Source organism: Leptinotarsa decemlineata, unplaced genomic scaffold, assembly GCF_025532065.1.
Source record: "Leptinotarsa decemlineata unplaced genomic scaffold, Ldec_3_MD MMD2_tig00026340_RagTag_RagTag, whole genome shotgun sequence".
NCBI classification, from domain to species: Eukaryota; Metazoa; Arthropoda; class Insecta; order Coleoptera; family Chrysomelidae; genus Leptinotarsa; species Leptinotarsa decemlineata.
This window is the reverse complement of record NW_027412694.1, coordinates 3601103-3623914: the sequence shown is the minus strand read 5'-3', so window position 1 is coordinate 3623914 and position 22812 is coordinate 3601103. Positions and strand designations below refer to the sequence as shown.

Below are 22812 nucleotides of genomic sequence, written 5' to 3'. Positions count from 1 at the left end.
AAAATCTGATAATGATATAATTTTGAGAGGGCATTGCCAGATTCGGTCTTCAGATGAATTAACATATTGATATATTCATTGTATATTTTTGTAATTATATTATATAATTATAATTTTTTATAATTATATATATATATATATATATATATATATATATATATATATATATATATATATATATATATATATATATATATATATATGAATGAATTCTTCAACATCAAAATGACAACTTTTTGACATTGAATAATGTGAAATACTTTTTCCCATTTTTTTTATCGTTTATTATGGTGATTTATACTGTGTTAATATTACAGGATGTATTCAGATTTATATTTTTTGTTAGTAAAATGAATAAATATTGCTGAGGTTGTCGATGTCTGTCTTTTTGTTGATATTGTTTTCTTTAATTTTGATTTGATATAATTAATATATACATATATATCAATTTAATTGATATATATGTATATATCTGTATATATTCCTGAAATTATTAGATGTTCCCATATCTAATGATAGTGATTTCCTACTGCAATTGTTAAAAGGGGAAGCTGTTAGATATCGGATCATGTATAAAAACAAAGGTTTTCATTGTACATTTTTTCAACATGAGCTACAGACTCGTGGGAAACGGAGTTCAGTTGTTGTTTGGTTTTGAATCAGGAATATATGTGTAGTTGTGAGCCGGAAGCGTTTTATTTCATTTTAATACATAAAGTATAATTTGGCCGAAATAAATTCAAATAATCATCGTTTGTGTAATTTAATCGTCCCGACATGATTTATTATTGACAATTTTCAAATGACAAGTAGTGACATTACCGTATCAATTGATTGTTTTCTAAAGCCGCGTCGTTATGGCCAACTGATAATTTTAAAACCGTATAGTAAGTATTCTGACGATAGAAAAATATTAAATTGCAAATATTACAAAAACTAATGCTTTTTTAATCTAAATAGGTATCCTAATACAAAATTACTCTCATTTTCAATGCTCAATACGATTCAGCTATGAAAATGGGGGGTTTCCATTTGAAAAAGTCACTTTACACGGTTTATTAAATTTAATTAAAATTCTTCTTTTTTGACCACGCTGTGCCTATTGATCGAAAAATGTAATGATATATACGGTATTGAATTTGAAATTCATTTGATTCGCCCCCATTGACAGTAGGTATATTGTCAAATTTTCAGATTTTTTGTTATTATAGTTTTTTCACAATCGCTCGATGCAGTTCCTGGAGATCCATCCAGTGAGTTTTCGTTAACCTATGTTTTTTCTTTAGGTACATTTGTGGTGGAGCACTACTCTTCTGCAAATGGGAGGAACATTGGTCATTCATGGATGCGTCGTACTTCTGTTTCATATCACTGAGTACTATTGGTTTTGGAGACTTGGTGCCTGGTGACAAGATATACGGACGTGGAACAGACTTTTCCAAAGACGTTCTAGAACTGAGTTTCGTCTTCTGTTCCATATATCTTATGATGGGAATGGCGTTGATTGCAATGTGTTTCAATCTCATGCAGGTGAGATAAACGATTTGGTACTGACAAAATTGCATATCTCTTCAGACAGATATTTGCTCTAGAATCAATCAATGCGTTTATAATCTCGAATATGGCTGGTCAGCCTTCAGAATAATGGCTTAAGAAAATATCAATAATAGTTGACAAATTAGACATCTCTTGTTTATTAACTTTACATTGTAACAGAAAACTCATTTTCATAAGATATAGAAAAAAAACAAATTCTTTTTTTTCAATTCGCAGAATCCTAACCACGTGAGGAAAAATATTTTGAATAATAACATCAGTATTAAATGAATCACAAAAACACTGCTCTTATTCACTGGAAGAGTTTTTCAGAATGTCTTGATCGCATTTCAAGTATACATCAGTTATTGAATATTTTACTGAAATTATATTTGTGATGTATATTAGTATGTGCATTTTATGTATTTTTAGGTGGTGCGTTTGTTTATGAAGGTACTTCAGCTAATAATTCCATATGATATGAAGGAATTATTTTCGTTGATCTTTCAGTATTATTGAACACTCAAGCGATGAAAAATATTTTGTATGAACTTATATTATTTTGAATAGCTGAAGAGACTTCTCCGTTTCAATAATTATTAGTAGATCTCCATTCTAACGTTAAAAAAATAACTTACGTTAAAGTTTCTCCGCGCATGGAAAAGAATGAATCTAGTGAGTTTACTATGGATCTCCCACGAAAATAACCTAGATAGAGATAGTGGAAATGTTCATGAGGTTTTAAGTGCAGGATAGAAAACTTAAAAGTATAGAAACTTTTGTAGGATACATAGTCTCAGACGAGCATGCAACACCTGGCACGTTACTTTACCAGAAGTTTCCTTATACTTGTTCAGCAGACATGAGAAGGAACCGAGGATATTGTGTTGTGGAAACTTTTGGTTTGTATATTGCCTCTATCTGTTTTCGGACTTGGTCTGTTAGAAGTTGTTGGAATAACTAGGAGAAATGTTTTCTACTCGTTACATCTCTGAAGGATATTTTTGTATAAATTGGTTCGTATCTTTTCTCAAACTGCAAAATAATGAGATCGATAAATCTTACGGTTCGAAAGAGATGAAATAAGAAGTGAATAGTTTACTGAAGCAATCTGTAGCCATCAATTGAGCAGTAATCAGTCGTAAATATGAACGAAGTGATTATTTCTAACATGCACTGCATCAATTTTGTTGAAAAGGTTGTATTTTGATGTTGTATTCAGATGGAGATATGTTATTTGAATCAATAGGACCTTGCTCATTCATTAGAAATGTTGGTAGCTCTCTGTGAACGAAAACAGTTCATAAAACTTATTTAATGTATGGAAGAAAATTGGTAACTCCCGATATGAAAAATTTCAAGATCCTTCATTTACGAGAAAGAAAGTTTTTGGCTTTTTTAAACTCCATCTTGATACAATAAAATGTGAGAAATCTCCCGAAGAAAGGAAGGAAGCAACCAATTTCAAAAGAAGTTATTCTATACATAGATTTGTAGATCATGCAAAGAAGTAACTTTCAGACACAAACTGGAAGAAGAAGCCTTTTTGGAACAGCTTCTTTCATATGATCATTGAATCACACGAAGCAAAAGTTCTTTCGGAACTAATACTTCTACGTGAACACTTGATTATTCAAAAAACCCTTTTCTCTACTCAGTTTGTTTTCCAATAATTCGTTATGAGATTGAATCGGCAGGAATTCACAGGATTCCTAAACAAAACACAATATTTATATTTGTTGACCATTGCGACTGAATTGTTATTGTTGATATAAACTAACTTCATTTCTCAGATACAAAATTTCAGTAATACCTGCAAGTAATTGTATGGAACCACAATATAATGCTGGTTAGTGCAATTTTGAGGATTACAGGATGTATTTTTGAAAAGATTAGTATTTGGAAATTACCCTTTTGAATCCCTACTTCTCCGTGAAAATATAAGAAATATATATTTTTTAAAGAGGGGGAGAGAAAATGAAAATATTTTTTAAAGATATGTAGATTATGCATGAAATTTCTCATACATACAAACCAAAAGAGATATTTATCCAAAAGACTACATCTTTCATCAGATATTCATAAAGTTAGTGTGTTTCAAATAAAATTGTATTCCTTTTCATATTTGAATTTCATTTAAATATCACTTTCGACAACTGTAAGATTCTTCTGATGTATATCAAGCAGTTCAGCAAAGTTTTTCCAAAAATAAAGTCACTCTTCCATCCCCATTTTCAGTGAAAACAAAACACACTTATAAAATCTGTCATGGAGATGCTTTGAAAAAGTAGGTATTTCATTATCAAATAATGATTTGATCCCAAACTTCTCTCTGATACTGAGTGGACCAGAACTCTTTAACATTTGAATTCCCCATCAAAAAATTCTTAAGTACAAGGAGTTACGTGAGTATATACCTAACGGATAGAGTGACTTATATCATGAAAAATTTAAAATGTGATTTTACTGAAATACTGGGAAACTCAATGTTTGGAATAATTCTTCCACTCATATAGAAAGTACTATTTTATAGATTCCATATTACAATTTTATAGGTAATCTGGGTCTGGGATTTTACTTTCCTTTTTTGGGAATAGGCTCAACGCGAGCAATCTTCACAAGATGGAAAAACCCCTTGCTTGTAAGACAGGTTGAAAAGTTTGCAAAATACTGGTGCGAGTTCATTTGCATACTTTTTAAGTACGATGACGGGCACTTCATCAGATGCCTTGTTGATATTGAGCTGTTTCAAAATTCGCCTGACAAGACGTTGTCGAAAAGTAATTTCCGGCATTGTGAATTCTAGTGTGAGATGAGCGGGTGGTTCCTTTCCCAGAAAATCCACTGTGGAGTGGAACGCGAATTGTTCACCTAATAGATTTGCTTTTTTATGGCTGTTGTTGCAATTGAACCATCCACTTGTATTAGTGGTTGAATTGTGGATTTTGTGGAGTTCTGATTAACAGTTTTAGCTAACCACAGGAAAGATCTAGACCCGTTGGGATTGGCAAGCAGTTTATCCCTAATTCTCTGATTGTGAAGTTCTTTGTTTTCATTTTTCATTTGCAGCTGTTGGGAGCAATAACAAACCTAGTTCGGTTTTCAGTACTGGGATTTTTGGAGGCGACAGCTATTGATCCCTAATTAACCTAGCTGACGATGTAAACTTTTCCAAATAATATTTTTCTGTAGAAATTCTCGATGATTTACATGATTGTTTCATATTCAAGAACAGTTTTCAAAATGGGATTCACTGAATAAATTGTCATTGAAAAATCTCTTCTCTTCGATTACCGAAAAATCCACCAATGCTTCTTCAAGTTATTCCACTCTGAAATTTTGTTTCAGAAATGTTTGCTGGAGATGTTCTATGATGAAAATGATATATTGTATGAAACTATTTTCATTGTAACTTTCGAACCACTAGGAATTATCTATACAACTCCCATATTTTTAAAATGCAATACCCTTCCTTTTTCTCGACGAGTGTTTCCCTAAGTCATCAACTCAGTTGATGTAACGCATGTCTGAAATAGCACTACACTTCCCATGATTGGAAAACGTGGTTGTTTTCAATTTGCAATCAGTATTCAACAAAGATAGAATGAAAAAGTAAAGAAGGATATTGATGCTATTTCATTAGAATGTTTGGTAGGCCCTATGTATGAACTCTTTTGAAGTTCCTGAAGTATTCAATAGAGTTTGTTATAATTTTCAAATTCATCAATTATTGTATGAAGAGAAAATATAGACATTACTGGAGTATCGTTCTATAAATTTAGTACGCCAGCGAACTAATGAGTAAGCCATGTATGTATTACATAAAGTGCTTTAGGGGATCTCCGCAAACACCTTGTTCAAAAAGTTGGGAAAGAAAACAAACATTTTTTACTTCGTGAAAAATTTCATTGTAGGTCAACAGCCTAGTTGATGAAAATTCTTGATATCAGAAGTTGAGAAGATTTCTAGGGTTATAGAAACTTAGTTCACGCTCAACTATGATGAAATCTTCAAAATCTCCTACTGCCAAGCCTTTGTCAATTCAAAACTATGTTGAAATATGTTGCCAATACTTCTACTTCGACATTGAAGAATATGGAAACTTTCTATACAAAAAAAAGTATTTCACTTTCATTATTATTTTTGGTTATTACTCAGTCCTGTTCACTGATATTTTCACTAGATTTTCAATTCGAAATGCATTTTCAACGTAATTACAATATACAGGGCGTTACAATGAAAACTCAACCTCCTTTGTAGGTCAGAAACAGACATGTAATCAAGAATTTCAAAAAGTAGGTCAATTTTTAATTCTACAGGGAGTAATTCTGATATGAAAATTTCAACCCCCCGGGGTCAGCAACTACCTCCCCCTATTTTTTTCAATGGCATGGGTGATTGAGTGATACATCGTCCGGAAGGTCTTTTGTTCTTATATTAGCTCTATAATGTTTTTTGTTAGAGAGAAATAAAATGTTGAATGTTTTGTTCAAGAAAAAACAAAAAATTCCCTGTCGTTCATTTCAATGAGGAAATCAACAACAAATAATATCAGGGGAAACAAAGTCAACGGATAAATTGTTCGAAATGACCTCCATCCAATTCCATAAAATAATACAGTCTACTCTCGAAAGCGTTCCGTACATTATTCAAGATGCCTGGAGTTAGCAATCGGCATTCCCGAACAATTCTCTGTCGCAGGTCTTTCATTTCTATTCACTTCACCATTGAACATGAAAGAACTTCCGTCTGAAAAATATGTATTGTATAATAGGTTTGGGTTATTGGTCAACTTCTCGCTGAACACCTCACAAAACTGAAGTCAATGATCAGGATCGTCTTCGTTTAATTCCTGAACTATAGTCTATTTCAAAAGAGTGTAGAGTAATAAATCATGAAGTGTCATAAAATTTGCCTGAATTTCGTTGTCGTCCATGGGCGTAGGCAAAACTTAGGATTATTAAACTTAATAATTAAAGTAAATTAAAAATTGCAGACATAGATAATAATAAAAGGCCATTTTTGGGAAGTAATTTGGTCTAAAACTAAGTACCTACATGTATTTAGGTAAGTAAAATTTCTTAAAAAAAGATTAAGATTAATTTTAGTGGTTCTTGTAAACTTATTTGATATGCAATTTGGGTTCATATACTTGAGCATGATTTCTCAAAAAAGGGTTAACACTTAGTTCCGAGGTGCCATGTCATTATAATAATCCCTTTTTGACCCTGCCCACCAATCATGCAATACCTATTAAACCCAGGTAATTAAGAAAAAGGGTTTAAATATATTGTAATGGTATCTTAAACATTCGAGTTATAATAGTAATTGTTACTACACCAATTAAACGTACAGTGATATTGTGATATAGAAATAGTGAAAAAGTTATAAAATGGGGACATTTACTCCAAAGAAAAGAAGTGTAAAAAATTCTCCGCTATCTGTTTGCGAAAAAGTTTTAATTTTAAATGTATATGATTGCATAAAACACGATCACCCTAGTTTGTCTGTGCAAGAAAGTGTTGAGCGATGTGCCCGAATGACTGGAATTGGACAGTCCACGATTTTTAAATTATTGCGAGAAAGAAAGATATCAGGCCAGGTAAGTCCATGCAAGAGAAAATCAGGAAGACCAATAAAAATCTTAGATGAAGACACCAAATGTGACATTCGAAGAAAAGTTCATTCGTTTTATTTTTAAAAGGAAATACCCACTCTTGAAAAAATATTTATCGAGATAAGCCAAGATAACGATATTCCTTTGATATCCAGAAAACTTTTATGGAAAACTTTAAAAAGTATGAATTTTGCCTGGGAAAAGCACAATCGAAAGGCACTATTACTGGAAAGTGATGAAATTGTTTGCTGGAGACGAAAATATTTGACAACTATAAAGCAGTACCGCAGAGAGCAAAAGAAAATTTTTTATCTTGATGAGACGTGGATAAACGAAGGTTATATAGTCAAAAAAATGTGGCAAGATAAAAATATAACAAGTTCTCGCCAAGCTTTCATAGAAGGCCTTTCGACGGGTATTAAAGTGCCTTCGGGAAAAGGGAAGAGGCTTATAATTGCTCACATTGGAAGCGAAGACGGATTTTTAAAAGAAGGTTTGTTAAGCTTTGAGTCGTGCCGGACGGGAGATTATCATGAGGACATGAATTCGGATGTCTTCGAAGACTACTTCGGGAAATGTTAAAATTTCTTTCAGCTGATTCGGTCGTGGTTATGGATAATGCAAGCTACCATTCAAGGCGCTTAGAGAAGGTACCAACTTCAGCTTGGAGAAAGCAAGAAATTATTAACTGGCTGTCAAATAAAGGTATTCAGTTTGAGACGAATTCAGTAAAGAAGGAACTACTAGCCATAGTAAAACAACATAAATCTCGCTTCATGAAATATGCCGTAGAAGATGTAGCAGAAAAGTATAAAGTAACTGTGCTGCGCCTACCGCCATATCATTGCGAATTAAATCCTATAGAACTTATATGGGCACAAGTTAAAGGATATGTTGCAAGGCACAATACCACATTTAAAATGAAAGATGTCAAGGTATTGTTTGATCAAGCCATTATGGAAATCACATCAGAAAACTGGCAAAAAGCAATCCAGCATGTTTTAAAAGAGGAAGATAAAATGTGGGAACTGGACAACTTGGTCGATCAGGTGGTTGACCCTATAATTATAACACCAGGGGATGATGACAGTTCTTCGGATGAAGACTATACTGATGTAGAATAATTTAATTGAATTGTAAATATACTGTAGCGGGATAAGCAATCTGGACAGAGACCAGTGTATCAGTGACAGTGACACTTTTGCTTAGGTTAGGGTTTAGAATTAAGGATAGTCTGAATAATTATTTTCTCGGAAGGTTCTCGAAAATTGTACCTAGTAATCTCTAGAACATTCAATTAGGGTATAAATAGAGTGTTGTTAAACGTAAAGGGAAGTTCACAGTTTTAGTATTGTTCAAGTGTCAAATTGTAATAACGTATCCAGTAAAGTTCTTGTCGTTTTTGTGAATAAATTGATTTAAAGTCCCCACAAGTGTTTCAATACGTAAAGTTCGTTCGTGTGTGTTTGTGAGTATTTCCCGATTTCGGTTCGTATATATTTTATTGTTACATTTTATATTTTTTTAATAACACTGTTCTGCTGTATTAAATTTTTATTTCCTTTAATATAATTTTTATGAATGCATATTCTTTTGGCAATTATCCCACTAGCGCGCCTCTGGCTCAGTATTTATCCGTCGATAACAATGGACAAATCCCTTAAAACAGGGTGATACCTACCTGCTCTTTATGAAACGACATAATTTTGCAATGCGGACTAGGGAAGTGACAGAATTTATTGACGGATCACCCTGTAGCGCTTTTGAATACTTAATGAGATTTTATTACTCTACACTCTTTTGAAATAGACTATAGCCTTATTTTGAAAGGATGGAATTTTTAGTCTTTCAAAATCCAAAAAACAATAGTAGCTGATATACCAGACGCTTTAGCTACTTGTCTGGTAGATTGTAGATTATCCATTTGTACATGTTCTAAAACTGCAACTTCAACTCCGTCGTTTGTGACAGGACGTCATAGTTTCTTTTGTGAACAGAACCTGAAGTTCGAAACGTATCCATTAAGTGTTTAACGTATTGATAGCTCACTTTGTGGTCTAGATGATTCGTATTATTATTTCTTGCAGCAACTTTAACACATTCATTATTTCGATAATGGGTTGCAACAATTTTTATTAGAATTAACCATGTTGGAACGCAGTGAACAAGGATGGCTGAATAATAATTCGTGAAGGAGTGACAGTGGCCAACTATTTACTTATGTTCTGCGACATCAAAAACTACCAGTGCAGAAAAAACTAAGTGGCGTCCATTTCAAAACGTCTACTACTAATTGAAAAAATTTTAAAAATCTGGAAGACCTGCGACGGAGAATTGTTCAGGAATGCCGATTTCTGACTCCAAACATCTTCAATAATGTAAGGAACGCTTTCGAAAATAGACTGTATTATTGTATGGAACTAGATGGAAGTCATGTTGAATACTTTATTCGTTGAATGTGTTGCCAGTGATATTAATTTTGTTGATTTCTTCAATAAAATGAGCGACAGCGAATTTTCTGTTCAATATTTAATTTCTTAGTAACGAATGAACCAATTTGGAAGAAAATACAGAAGTAATAGAGGGACAAAAGACCTTTCAAATGATGTAGGTATCACTCGACCCCCCATGCCATTGAAAAAAATAAGGGGGAAGTTGCTGACCACTGGGAGGTGAAGTTTCGGGTATGAGTTCCATATCAGAATTAGTTCTCAGCTATAATATCCCAAGGACATTGATAACTAACGAAATAATTTTATCACAGTTTTCGAAAGCACGTTATTTGGTAACATTCCGACGCCGAAGGCGGAGGGATGTTACCTAAAATAACGTGCTTGAGGAAGTTGTGATAAAATTATGAGTTATTTATCAATGTTTGAGGGATATTCGGTGAGAAAATTTTTTGCAATTCGAACAAAATTATTTATTGAACACACAGTTATTAAAAGAACAATTCGTATAATGATATTCCGTTGATCTTGCTGTTTTTGCCTCGGTTACTGCATAGGTGTTTCCACGCATACTATTGATTATTTGGTTATGATGTTCCTGATCAATATTCAAATAAGGTTTTATGGAATTTCCATTATTGTGCCCAGTAATTTTCAACAATTGCTGTTCTTGAACTCCACTCTTAGCTAGTTGACTGACTGCAGTTGCACTATTAGAGTGATTGGTTATTTTCCTCTGTTTCGTATCCAAGCCAATTGCTTCAGCAGAAGATTTCGTCCATCCGTTGATTATATTTCTACCCAGAGGCATATTGTCATACCAGTTATCGCTTCCTGTCTTCCAGTGACGATTTGGCCTTAAAAATAGTCTATTTGTCTTGATATTTGTGCCTCGTTTTGATAATAATTTAATGAATAATCTGACAGGACAAGCATTGTTATCACTATTTTGAACTAACCATTTGCTAGAGGCGCAGTTCTTTGAACCCCCTTGACAGGTTTTACTGAAAATTGGATTATATTCTATCCTATCAGTTGGAGATCCATTGTTGTCCTTTTCGATATGAAAATAATCAACTAAGCAAACAGCACCTTCACCACCTCTCCAAGCCAATTCCACCGCTGCTATGTGATAAAATTTGCGTAGGAGTCCTATAGGGGTATTTTCATCCCAAAAGTTTATAATTTTACTCATTTTATTTGAAGTTAATGGTACTGAGCTTGTTTTGCGTTTAGTGGGATCTGTTTGTAAATTTCTTCGTGCTGCGTCGCGTGCATTCCGCGCTTGTTTGAATGCAACACTTTTGAAGGGGTCTAGCATGATATTATACTCATTGTAATACTTTTCTTGTAATAATTTGCTTGTTATATTCCATACGGTTTTAACAGTAGCCTCCTTAAACTCTGTGCTATCCTTTTTTCTCATATTAATCGCCCAATCCTTGAGTATTAATGCAAGGCTCTTCGAGAGTACGATTTCCATCCAATTCATATTTTCTGGCGTCACAAAACTCCATAAATATTTTCCAAGTGTATTTTTTACTATTGACAGTATTTTTTGGTGTATTTTCTTCAATGATTTTGTCAATTGCCGCATCATTTTGAACACCAAAGCGAGGAAGTGACATTTTCGAAATAAATTGAATTACTGAAATGTCAAACAACTTTATTGTGTTGGTTGCTCAGCAATGTCATGACATAAGTGATAACTACCCGTGAAAACTATCCATGGGTAGTTATCAGTGTAATGATGGTTTCATTAGTTATTTCGACACACATGACTAGAAATAGACAAATTTGATAGAATAATTTTTTTGGCAAAAAATTTTCCTAGAAATAAAAATTGACGTGTTCTTTGAAATTTTCGATTATACGTCCGTTTCTGACTTACACGGGGGGGTGAGTTTTCGTTGGAACACCCTGTATTATAAGCTATGTACCAAATCAAGCCGTATTGAAAAATTCAGTTTCACTAAAGCCTCTTTTAAATTTCAGGAGGAAGTTATCCATAAAATCCGCTCAATAATAGATACCATAAAATACATTTTGCGTTGCAACAGATGACGATCGCAGCAATGAAAATACTTGTTTCCCTTGATGAGGTTTACATCGTTTGCGGTTCTCTTCAAACGCCGGTATAAAAACAAAACAGTGTCACCCTCGCAACAATAAACCCAAAATGGAATTATCGAGCAAAGTGGACTATAAAACATTTAATCCCCTCCAGCATAAATTGGGAGATCGTTTGGTGGAGCTGTCGATTGGGGACTACGAAACAGAGAGGAAGGACTATTGTGACGACATGAGGAAAATCGTGATGAACTCCTAGTTTTTGGGAAATAAAGTTGTAAGTATTTCTATAAACGAGTTCGAAGGGATATGGGAAAATTCGTTTATGTTCATCGAGGTAGATTGCAAAAACCCCGGTTATTCTTTCAGTTCACTTGATATGAAGTGAATGTTTATTGTCTTGTGGTTGTTGAATGAGTTATAATACATATACTGAAAATTCCGTATAAATCCCCTTGAAGTATTATAGAGAAAAATTTTCACTTTCTGAATAACCATTTTGACTTGATTTCTTCATACTTCAGGGAAAGTCTTATGGAGGGTGTGAATAAGTGTAACAAAATTCAGGAGTGATATGGTGTGTTCAAATTTATCTTAGAAACTGGCCGGTTTTATACTCAAATTGCTCTGGAACCAGTGGAGATATCCAAATGAAATTTCATAGGTGTTGAGAGGTTTTTATTGTGCATTTGTTGTATTGCGCATACGGATATTGACCTCAATATTTTGAAAAGAAAAACTATTACGTCAAATAAATCATCTTAACACTTATTTTTTATTTCTTCAACAATTTATCTAGCAGTAACGCTGGAAGGCTACTGTTGATATTTTGATGAATAAAAACACTTCAATAAAATGTCGAACTGCCGTTTCTTCATTTTTAAGTTTTCAGTGCAGTATAACATTTTCTTTGATGAGCAATTAGATTTTCTTCAATAAAAAATAATGAAAAATTATATAAATGCGGAATTGTCATGCATTTTGTCTAAGGTCGAAGTAATTGAAATGGACGGCAAGCGTGACGATTCACATTCACATGTGCATGATCTATTTTATTGCCTCGCCTAGTTTTGTACCTATGAATTCTTCATCAAATCGCTCAAATTATAATTTTTCAAATAGCGTTTTGTTCACTGACGAGGCTGATTTTGGAGTACAGTGTGTATGAAATTCACATAAAAATCATCCCTGGTCTGATAAAAATCCACGTGGAAGCTTTGAGGTTCATTTTCAGCATCAGTTTTCGATAAATGTAGGACTTGGGGAACTTGATGAGTATTTAGTTGATCCATATTTCCGCCCATAAGAGCCAAGTACCTAAATTCCAACAGAAAGAGGTACTTGTTCTTTTTGAAAAAATATGCTACAGCTGAGAAGACACTTCTGGTTAATGCATTATTGTGCATTAGTCCATTTTAGCGTAAATGTGTATAATCATCCAGATACAGTGTATCCAAATCGTACACAGAAAAAAAGCTTGAAGATGAATCGTGTTATTTCAAGTATATCATCTTTTCATTCCGCAAAAATAGTTAACTTTGTATTAACGCTTTTTATATACTTGGAATTTGATTAGTTCTGACGATGTATTGGATCTATTGGAGCCTCTGAAGACACCCTTCATTTTGTTTTATGAGGGAGGACATTGGCAGATCAAGATCTGCGGATGATGTAGTGCTGCAGGTTTTTCCGGGTTTTCCTGCAGCTGAAGAAGCGAATGCATCACTGGAATCAATGAAGTCGATCCGGAGCACCAATTAATTTTTGTTGAATTTCACTAGTTCGGACTTCCATTGTCTACTATATGAAATGATTTGAAATCCCTGAAACAAGTAAAAAAGAATAATTAAAAAAGAATAGTTGAAAATAACAATTATATTGAGCAACAATAAACCTGAAATGGAATGATAGTGAAATAACCTACAAGTAAAAATATAATAATTGAATAAATTACTACAATTCGTCTTCACCCGAAGACGATTGTAGATACCAACAATCGAAACGTCGTGAACTAACGTGACTTGGAATCTCTACACTTTTTATTTTTTTATTATTTTCTTTTTTCATTCCTTCAATTTTTATTTATTCAATTATTATATTTTTACTTGTAGGTTATTTCACTATCATTTCATTTCAGATTTATTGTTGCTTAATATAATTGTTATTTTCATCTATTCTTTTTCAATTATTCTTTTTTACTTGTTTCAGGGATTTCAAATCATTTTATATAGTAGACAATGGAAGTCCGAACTAGTGAAATTCATCGCGAAACATTGCCAATCACCTTCGAACAAACGTTAATTTTTGTTGTTGTGTTATAATTTCATGATTTGTATTTTGTAAAATGAAGTATTCCTGTTTTTTTTTTCAAATATTCGAATATTTTCATATCAAGTATAGTTTTCAGTAAGAAGTATATCTTTCTTGATACTACACGAATCATTATTAACATGAGAGTTGTTCATTACTTCATTTAGGAATTGCTATTGAGTGAAAGAAATTAATATTCTTCATGGAAGAAAATTATATTTCACGAAATATTTATGTTTATATCAAGAATAATTTTAACGATTTTCACACGAGTACTGATGTTTATTATAATGATGTATTTTTTTGTGGAAAGAACAGATTATATTTTGTCCTATTACAGTACTTTTTTTCAATCTGTCTCCTATCCTCTTATTTTCTGAACGAATGTAATTAGGAAATTGAAATTTGGTGATATGCAAGTTTCATTAATGTTAGTTTAAAACAGCTTATTCCTAAAATAAATAAAAAAATATTGGATCAAGTATAATGTATCTGCTATAAGGGACAAATAAAATTTGAATGAATGTTATGCAAAGACTGATTCAAGTCATGCATATATTTAAAACAAAACTGAAACTACCCCAAAGAAATGTTTTCATATAATTATTTGTTCAAGACTAGGACGCGAATTTCTGAGAAGAAATAACATTGAATCAAATTCATTTACTCAAATTAAATTCTGAAATTATTGAAATAGGTAGAACGGGAATAGAAATTTAATCTTTATCTAAAATGAAGAAGTGATTTTTTCGTGTGGGTGTGTAGTACTTAACATTGGCTTGCTCGATCACCGGATTTGAATCCCATAGATTTTTGGATTTGTAGTTCTTTCAAGTTCTATTTCACCAGAATAAAAATGTTTTTTCTCCATCAGTTTATTCCACTCCTGTCGAAAATGTAGAAGACCTAAGTAATTTGATTTGAAAGGGTTATATTTTTAGGAGTGATTAATTTTTGGGAAAGAAAGTTTTTGGCTTTCTACTACTCTATCTGATACAAAAAAATGGATGAGAGAATCTTCCAAAGGAAGGAAGGAAGTAATCAATTTGAAAATAAGTAACTCTATACATGGATGTGTAGATCATGCAAAGAAGTAACTTTCAGACACTAACTGAAAGAAAGTCCTCCTGAAACAGCTACTTTCATATAAACATTGAATTACACGAAAGAAAAAAAATCTTTCGAAACAAATACTTCTATATGAACACTGAATTATACAGAAGATACTTTTCTCTATTCGGTTTGTATATCGAACATTTGTTGAGGAATAAGAATCAGATATCATTCACAGAGTTCTACTTTGAATGAATGGTAATAAATTGTACTCACATGGAACACTCTCACCCTAACTGGTATACACGTGTTTCGCCTTAAGACACTTGCCCTAAGGCTCTTCAGTACCAAATTGGATAACATTATAGAAAATACACACATTTCATTCATGAATTACGATTTTGAATGTCACGGAATAAGCTTGATCTGCTCACATAGGTGAATGAATGTCATTACGATGTCATCGATGACATAAGCAGATCAAGCTTATTCCGTGACAATCAAAATCGTAATTCATGAATGAAATGTGTGTATTTTCTATAATGTTATCCAATTTGGTACTGAAGAGCCTTAGGGTAAGTGTCTTAAGGCGAAACACGGTGTATACCTGTTAGGGTGACAGTGTTCCATGTGAGTACAATTTATTACCATTCATTCAAAGTAGAACTCATCTGAATGATATCTGATTCTTATTCCTCAACAAATGTTCGATATACAAACCGAATAGAGAAAAGTATCTTCTGTATAATTCAGTATTCATATAGAAGTATTTGTTTCGAAAGAATTTTTTTTCTTTCGTGTAATTCAATGTTTATATGGAAGTAGCTGTTTCAGGAGGACTTTCTTTCAGTTTGTGTCTGAAAGTTACTTCTTTGCATGATCTACACATCCATGTATAGAGTTACTTATTTTCAAATTGATTACTTCCTTCCTTTCTTTGGAAGATTCTCTCATCCATTTTTTCGTATCAGATGGAGTAGTAGAAAGCCAAAAACTTTCTTTCCCAAAAACCTAAGTAATATAATGATAGCCGGTTATGCGACAATAAGAAACACACCGAGAATATTTGCGTGAATACCTACAATAATCAATGAAGAGTCGAATCTTGTATCGTACGAGAGGGATGTCATTTTGAACATTTGTTGTAATTTTGCATCTATTTATTCATTAGTAATATTTTCTGCCATTTTTCTGTCATTAGATAGTTCTTGATGGAATATTGAAGTTATGGAAAATACGCTTTGAAGTGTTTCATTTGAATGCATAAAACCGGCGCCCCATAGGAAAAAAAGACGAAAAGGATTGTTTGTCACAAATTTAACAAGGAATTCAAAAATTATTTTTCGTTTGAAATATATCAGTGGCGACCCATGTTTTTCTATATCAATATTAAAATTTTCACCCGTATGCGCGCCAATGATGCTCCTAAAATTATTAATTGTATGTCAACACATGCGCAATAACTACCTCTTAACACCCATCAAATTTCATTTGCATATCTTGACTGATTTCAGAGCCTTCCATAAATAGTCAGTCAAGACAAACTTCAACACCCCGTTTCTTAAAAAGATAATTTTTTCATGCAGAATCACCACCTGAAGTTTGTCACACTCATTCAATAACACCCTGTATAAACCAAGTATTCAAATTCGTGTCTATGATAGGGCTGTCGTACACAGTAACAAGATACATTCGAATATATATAGACTTGTATTGAACTCTGTTGATACTCCATTTAAAAATAAGCACCATGTAACATGAAGTTGATATAACTGTCCTCTAATATTTCAATAGAGATTCTCAAATGGCGCATACGTTTAAATTTTCATGTCGATTTTGGCTCTAGCGCTGTATATTATTCAATATTTTTATTTGTCGATTTTGGAAACTAATAACACTCCAGTTATCATTAATTCAGCGTACACATTTCACTGGACAAGGTCGAATACAAATTGGTATTATCGATGTTTTTTATTGAAGTATATTTCGTAATTTGCCGTTTCTATAGTAACCTAGTTCAAAACTAGTTTTATCCATTCACAGCCATTTACTCGTACATCCATTGAAAAACTCTAGAAAGAATGGAATTATAATGAAGTTGACCAAATCTCAAAACTCATCAGAGAAATTAGGTGAAATTCAGTTCATAGAGGCACTTCAGTTCATAATATCTCCTCCCTGATGTACTGAGGGGATCCATGTGAAGTAAATTGCTTTGGTTACTCATTTGAGGTGTTTTTAGTGTAATAATGTTTCCGAGAAGATTATTTTGCCAACACGTATTTCAAAGAGGAATCGTGGTAAATATCGTTATCGTTTCGTGTGAAGCTTTTCCACATTTTATGCATTGAAAAAAGTAATTTTTGTTGAGAACTTCATAAAGGTGTAGAAAATGCAAATTCTCAGTTCATTTTTTCAGTTGCTGCATAAATTGGGATTAGTTTTTAGATTGTGGAAGGGGAAAAGCCCCAGAAAGATCGATAAAAAGTCTATTCGTATTGATATCCGCAAATAACACGAGAAAAACAAATGTTACTATCATTTCAATAAAAGTTCAGTAAGCGGTTCAAGAGTAACAAATCATTGATATATTAATGTTTCAGAAAATTATCAATATGCATATATCATTAAAAATCAAAATTATTATAATCATTCAAATATTTGTTTTCAAAACTTATTCTAAACAATCAAAACTCTGGAAGAATTATTTGACACTATTCATATTTCTCTCATGGATGCATAATCAGAATGAAAAAAATAAATTTGCATAAAGTTCCAGCACGTAAAAAATGTAGGAATTTGAATTGAGAGTGTCGTTGAAAGATCCACAATATTAACTTCCTTCGAAATATTCGTGTTTTCCTAGTCATAAGTATCTTCTGTTGGCATAATGGATGGAGAAAAAAGTAATTGAATTGAACAAACGTGTTAGGAATCACACGTTAAAAGGTAAGACCTCGTTAATCCTTAGCTCGCACAAGTTTCGACTTCTGAGGGTTGTCGTTCGTAGGGGTGCGACAGCTGGTTAACGGAAAAACAGATTTTAAACAGATTTTTAAACACTATTTGATCCATAATAAATAGATATGTAGTAACAGATTCAATTCGAAAAACAATATTTGTCACCAATCTATGCAGTTGATTTGAAGTATTGGAACATAATTAGAAATACGTAGCTTCATGATGATTATATTTGATATTTTGATTTTTGTTTCAGGCACTTCACCAGTTGTGGCAAAACATTGTAGATAAGTGTAGAACAAATTTTATATGTTTTCATTAAATTCAAAAGTGATGGGTGTTTCTATTATTTTATTTGTTATGCTGTCTCAATGTTCTACCCTTCAAAAACTAAAAATTATTCTCATGCAGAATTTTCTCTCTCCATCAGAGAAAACGTACATCTCTAGACTCAATTCAATAATTGGAGAAATTGAGGACACCCTTCGTTTTTATTCGTGCCATATCCTGCTTTACGGATATCTGTGGTATGCCGTGTAATGTCCAAAATTGGTGGTTCTACTGTGATTCAACACTGTGCCAAAATATATATTGTCTTCCCAAATTTTGATATTTTCGTTTTGTATTATTTTCATAAATTTCATCAACTGAGCTGGGATATTTGGAGATGAACGAAACATTGGAATTCAACAGTATCAATACAGGTAAAATACTCATTAGTGGGTGTCCCAAATTTACATGGTATCGGGGATATACCATCAGAACGGTTTCATTCCTCATTCATCGTTAATTCAATACTGTTAGATATGTTCAATTGACCAAGATGCACAATTATTACATGCTGTGCTGAAGTTTTTCAAAATATTGAAGATTGCCTAATATAAGTTCCACCTCTCATACAAGGGAATATTTAAAATAATTAACTGGGAATAAAACATTACAAATGTATTGCATACATTACATGTGTATTGCATAACTCGAAAACCTAGTTTTACCATATGACAAAATGTAGTTCTCTGACGTTGAAAAATTAAAGTTCAAATCGTACAAAAAGGCCAATAAACCATTTAGGATGGACATTTCATTTGGAACACATGTTTTTTTCATTTTTCTGAGTTGTCAATTCTGTTGATTTATCATTGATATCATGTTGACTTTCTGCGAATTAAAAATATTATTCTAAAATGAATGTTATGAAAACAGTAGATGAAATTTGAAAATTGACGATATTTATTAATTCATTTATTTGCAAAAAAACTATGAAAATCAATAATAAATTCTTGGTATTAGAAAATTTGGAAGGACCTATGAAATGACGACGCGAACGAAGTCGCAGGCAATAAATTGCATTTTTAATATGTAATGTAATATTTGGTAAGCTACATGTAAAAAGTTCACTTTTTCATTTCAACCCTGATTTTAAAATACATTTCATATCAATAGATATATATATATATATATATATATATATATATATATATATATATATATATATATATATATATATAATATATATATATATAAAAACATGTCGTATGTCGAATGAGGCGCGAAGGAACATGAAAAGGAATCAAGCCTATGATTTCAGGGGAATCAAAATGATTATTGATTATTTTATATATGAATATTAGGGCAAATTTCATCTTCAATTCAGTGATGATATTTTGAATTCGTTTCCTAATCGAGATATTCGTATTGAATTGTTATCAGGCCATTTATGATATTTTTCAAAGTAAAGATATCAAAGAAATTTGTTGTGAACCTTTTCGAATTCTTTTGAAGTAGTTTTGTATTCTTCTGTCCAAAACTTGGGTTCATTAGTTGAAATTTTAATCCATTCACTCGCGAATAGGTGGAAAATAATTTAGTTCCAGAAAAAAAAATCAAGCGGTACTGGTTTCTGAGATCCGATATAAGAAAAATTTCGATTAAAAATAATGAATATTTATAATTACGATTGAGGTTTGATATTATTATGTGATTTCCTTCAAAATTGGTATCTAGGGGTCTTTGTGGGCCGACATAAAGAAAGGAATAGGGGATATTTCTGATGTTTTTAATGATATTTTTTGTTAATCTCATTCTTATAAAAACAGTTTTTGAAACTAGGTTTATATCATTTCATCATATGACATATCCCATATGACGTAAGTTAGTTGTTAAGTGAGCAATAACAGAACACCGGTTGCACAAGAATAAATATTTAGTATGTTAATTCTCACGGATAAAGTATGATGAGTTGTTTTCTCGGGTTTCGCTCCGTGTTCTGTGTATTTTCTCCCCATAAGGATTACTTTTACAAAGTTCCGGCAAAGTCTCATTTGCCATCTTCTGGTGATGTCTGCTTTTCTCAACTACACTGATTAGTTCGAACTCTGTGTCTCAATTTATAGGGATGGGTGTTTCCCTTTACCTGCGTTGCTGCCACTACCTGTGTTTGCTCGACTACCTGTTTTGGTCTTATTACCTGAGCTGCCTCTCCTGCCTCTGTTATTGTACCTGTATTGTCATGTGCCGAGTTTTGCTTCTGGGGTTGAGCGGTCTGATTGCTTGTGCGAAGCAATAAAACGGATCTCCATGTTGTTCGTGCAATATATGGTAGTGTGGTTGTTATGACCGGTGTATCTCGAGTTTTTTGTTGTTTCCGTGTAGTCTTGGCAGCCGCTTTTATACTTCTTTCTGAGTAGTTATTCATTTGTAGATGGTGATTCGATGGTGTTCAACTCTTGTTATCTGTGATCGTTGTCTGCCAGCCTCCTCGAACGTGTAATGAGTGTTTTTGCCACCGTGTGAATTTGTTTTGGGTGGTGGTGTGAATTTGCGTTTAGGTACCTATTCGTGTGTGTTGGCTTTCGATATACCGTGCGACCTAATGTACCGTCCGGCTTTTTCATAATCAGTACATCTAGAAATGCGAGCTGGTTGCCTTCTCCAACTTCTTTCGTAAATTTAATGCGTGGATGGATTTCATTCATTGTATTTCTTTTTGATTATTTCTAGTGCCTCTCCGGAGGGTACCTGGGTAAATAACGAGGTGTTGTCTGTGATCGCTGTGAGTGTATGAAGTACCATGCCATGATTGTGACAGGACTTACATCGGCCAGACCAACAGACGAATCAACATTCGCAAAGATGAACACAAACTAGCAGTGAAGGGAAAAGTCACCACGTCTTCTCTCTTCCAACACGTACTTCAAACAGGACATAACATCAATTTCGACAACACAGAAATGCTAGCAAGCAACGAAAACTTTTACTCACGAACAATCAGAGTGGCTATCGAAATTGAAAAACGACCTAATAATATGAACAAGAGGGATGATGCGCATTGATAGCATTGATTTGGAGACAATGCTGCGCAGAGGTAGAAATCAATGAGGCTATGTCTTCATTTAGCATCTGCATTGCAGTAATCATGTCCGAAGGGTGGAATGAAAGATGTAATTGTGGATCATCAGCGTATAGGCTTATTTTGGAGTATTTGATTACGTTCACAAAGTTTGAGGTATATAATATAAATAGAAGAGGACCTAAAATCGAGCCTTGTGGAATACCGCGATTTGTCTTCAATGGACTGGATACTATATTATCTAGTTTAATTCTCTGCACTCGCTCGCTCAAATAGTTTTCAAAAAGTTGAACCGCGATATTTGACAAACCAATGGATTCAAGGATAGTGAGGAGAATAACGTGATTCATCGTATCGAAAGCTTTCGAAAAATCAAACATAACAAGTGCTGTAGCTTTTTTATGGTCAAGTGCGCTGAAAACATCATCTGTAATGTTCAAAATTGTCGTTTCACGGCTATGAGATTGGCGGAAGCCCGATTGTGTTTCTGGTAGAAGGTTTTTTGTTGGAACAAATTCAGAAAGTTGGTTGTAAATCACTCTTTCAAGTAACTTAGAAACAGCTGGCAGAATGCTAATTGGACGCAAATCTTTGAAGCTATCTGGATTACTTTTTTTTAGAAGAGGTATTTCCAAGGCTCCCTTCCAACAATTTGGATAATCACCTGTTTAAGTGCAGAAATTTATTCTGTGTGTTATGTAAGGTACTATGAAAGGCCAACACATAATCAATAATCTGATATTTATGCCATCGGAGCCTTGAGCGTTACTTTTCATAGTGTATATGATTTTTTGTATATCAATTTCGCTTATTTGTCGGAAGGAAAACTCAATACTTTTCTGCCTTTTATCATTTTTGTAAAATTCCAGAATTTCAGGATGCATTACCAAGTTGGGATTTGAATTCACGAAAAAGTTATTAAGTTCATCAGGCTTCTTAAGTTCTTCTGGAATATCAGTAGGTTTTTTTTAATTTATATTAAGTAAACCTAGTTCTTTCCAGAATTTGTTCACACCATTTGTCGCATCGTATGTTGAAAGTAAGCTCTTTTTTCATTTTTACATGCTAGAGTGGTATAATTTCTCGAAGATTTATAATACTCATAATCATCTACATTTTTCGATCGTTTCCATCTAGCGCGAGCCTTATCTCTTAGTTTCATTAATAGTCGTATATTATCAGTAATCCAAGGAGAATAAGCTTTTGTTATTCTGATAGTTCTCAGTGGGGCATGATGGTTGAAGACCGAAAGAATGGAGTCGTTTAGAAGTTGCAGTTCCTCGTTCATACCATTCAGATCGTAAATCGAAGGGAACGGAGCATGCCGGATATCTGAATAGAATTCGTCTATAGAAAAATTCCGAAAGTCCCTGATAACTTTAAATGTTTCCAGTTTTTTGGGTGCCGAAGTAAGTAACTCAGCATATATGAGTTCATGATCCGACATATCATCTGCTGGTACAACA

General features: G+C 33.0%; 1 protein-coding gene across 2 annotated transcripts in view; it reads left to right on the top strand.

Moving 5' to 3' along the window:
• The window catches only part of LOC111515908 (potassium two pore domain channel sandman), a 253468-nt gene extending 235131 nt beyond the window's left edge, over positions 1-18337 (top strand). For both annotated transcript variants that reach the window (XM_074183712.1, XM_074183713.1), the window contains exons 7-9: positions 1287-1530; positions 11599-11950; positions 18254-18337. In XM_074183712.1, coding sequence (XP_074039813.1) covers positions 1287-1530; positions 11599-11667 — 313 coding nt within the window. In that variant the 3' untranslated portion in view covers positions 11668-11950; positions 18254-18337. The remainder of the gene's footprint in view (positions 1-1286; positions 1531-11598; positions 11951-18253) is intronic.
• The last annotated feature ends 4475 nt before the right edge of the window (positions 18338-22812 follow it).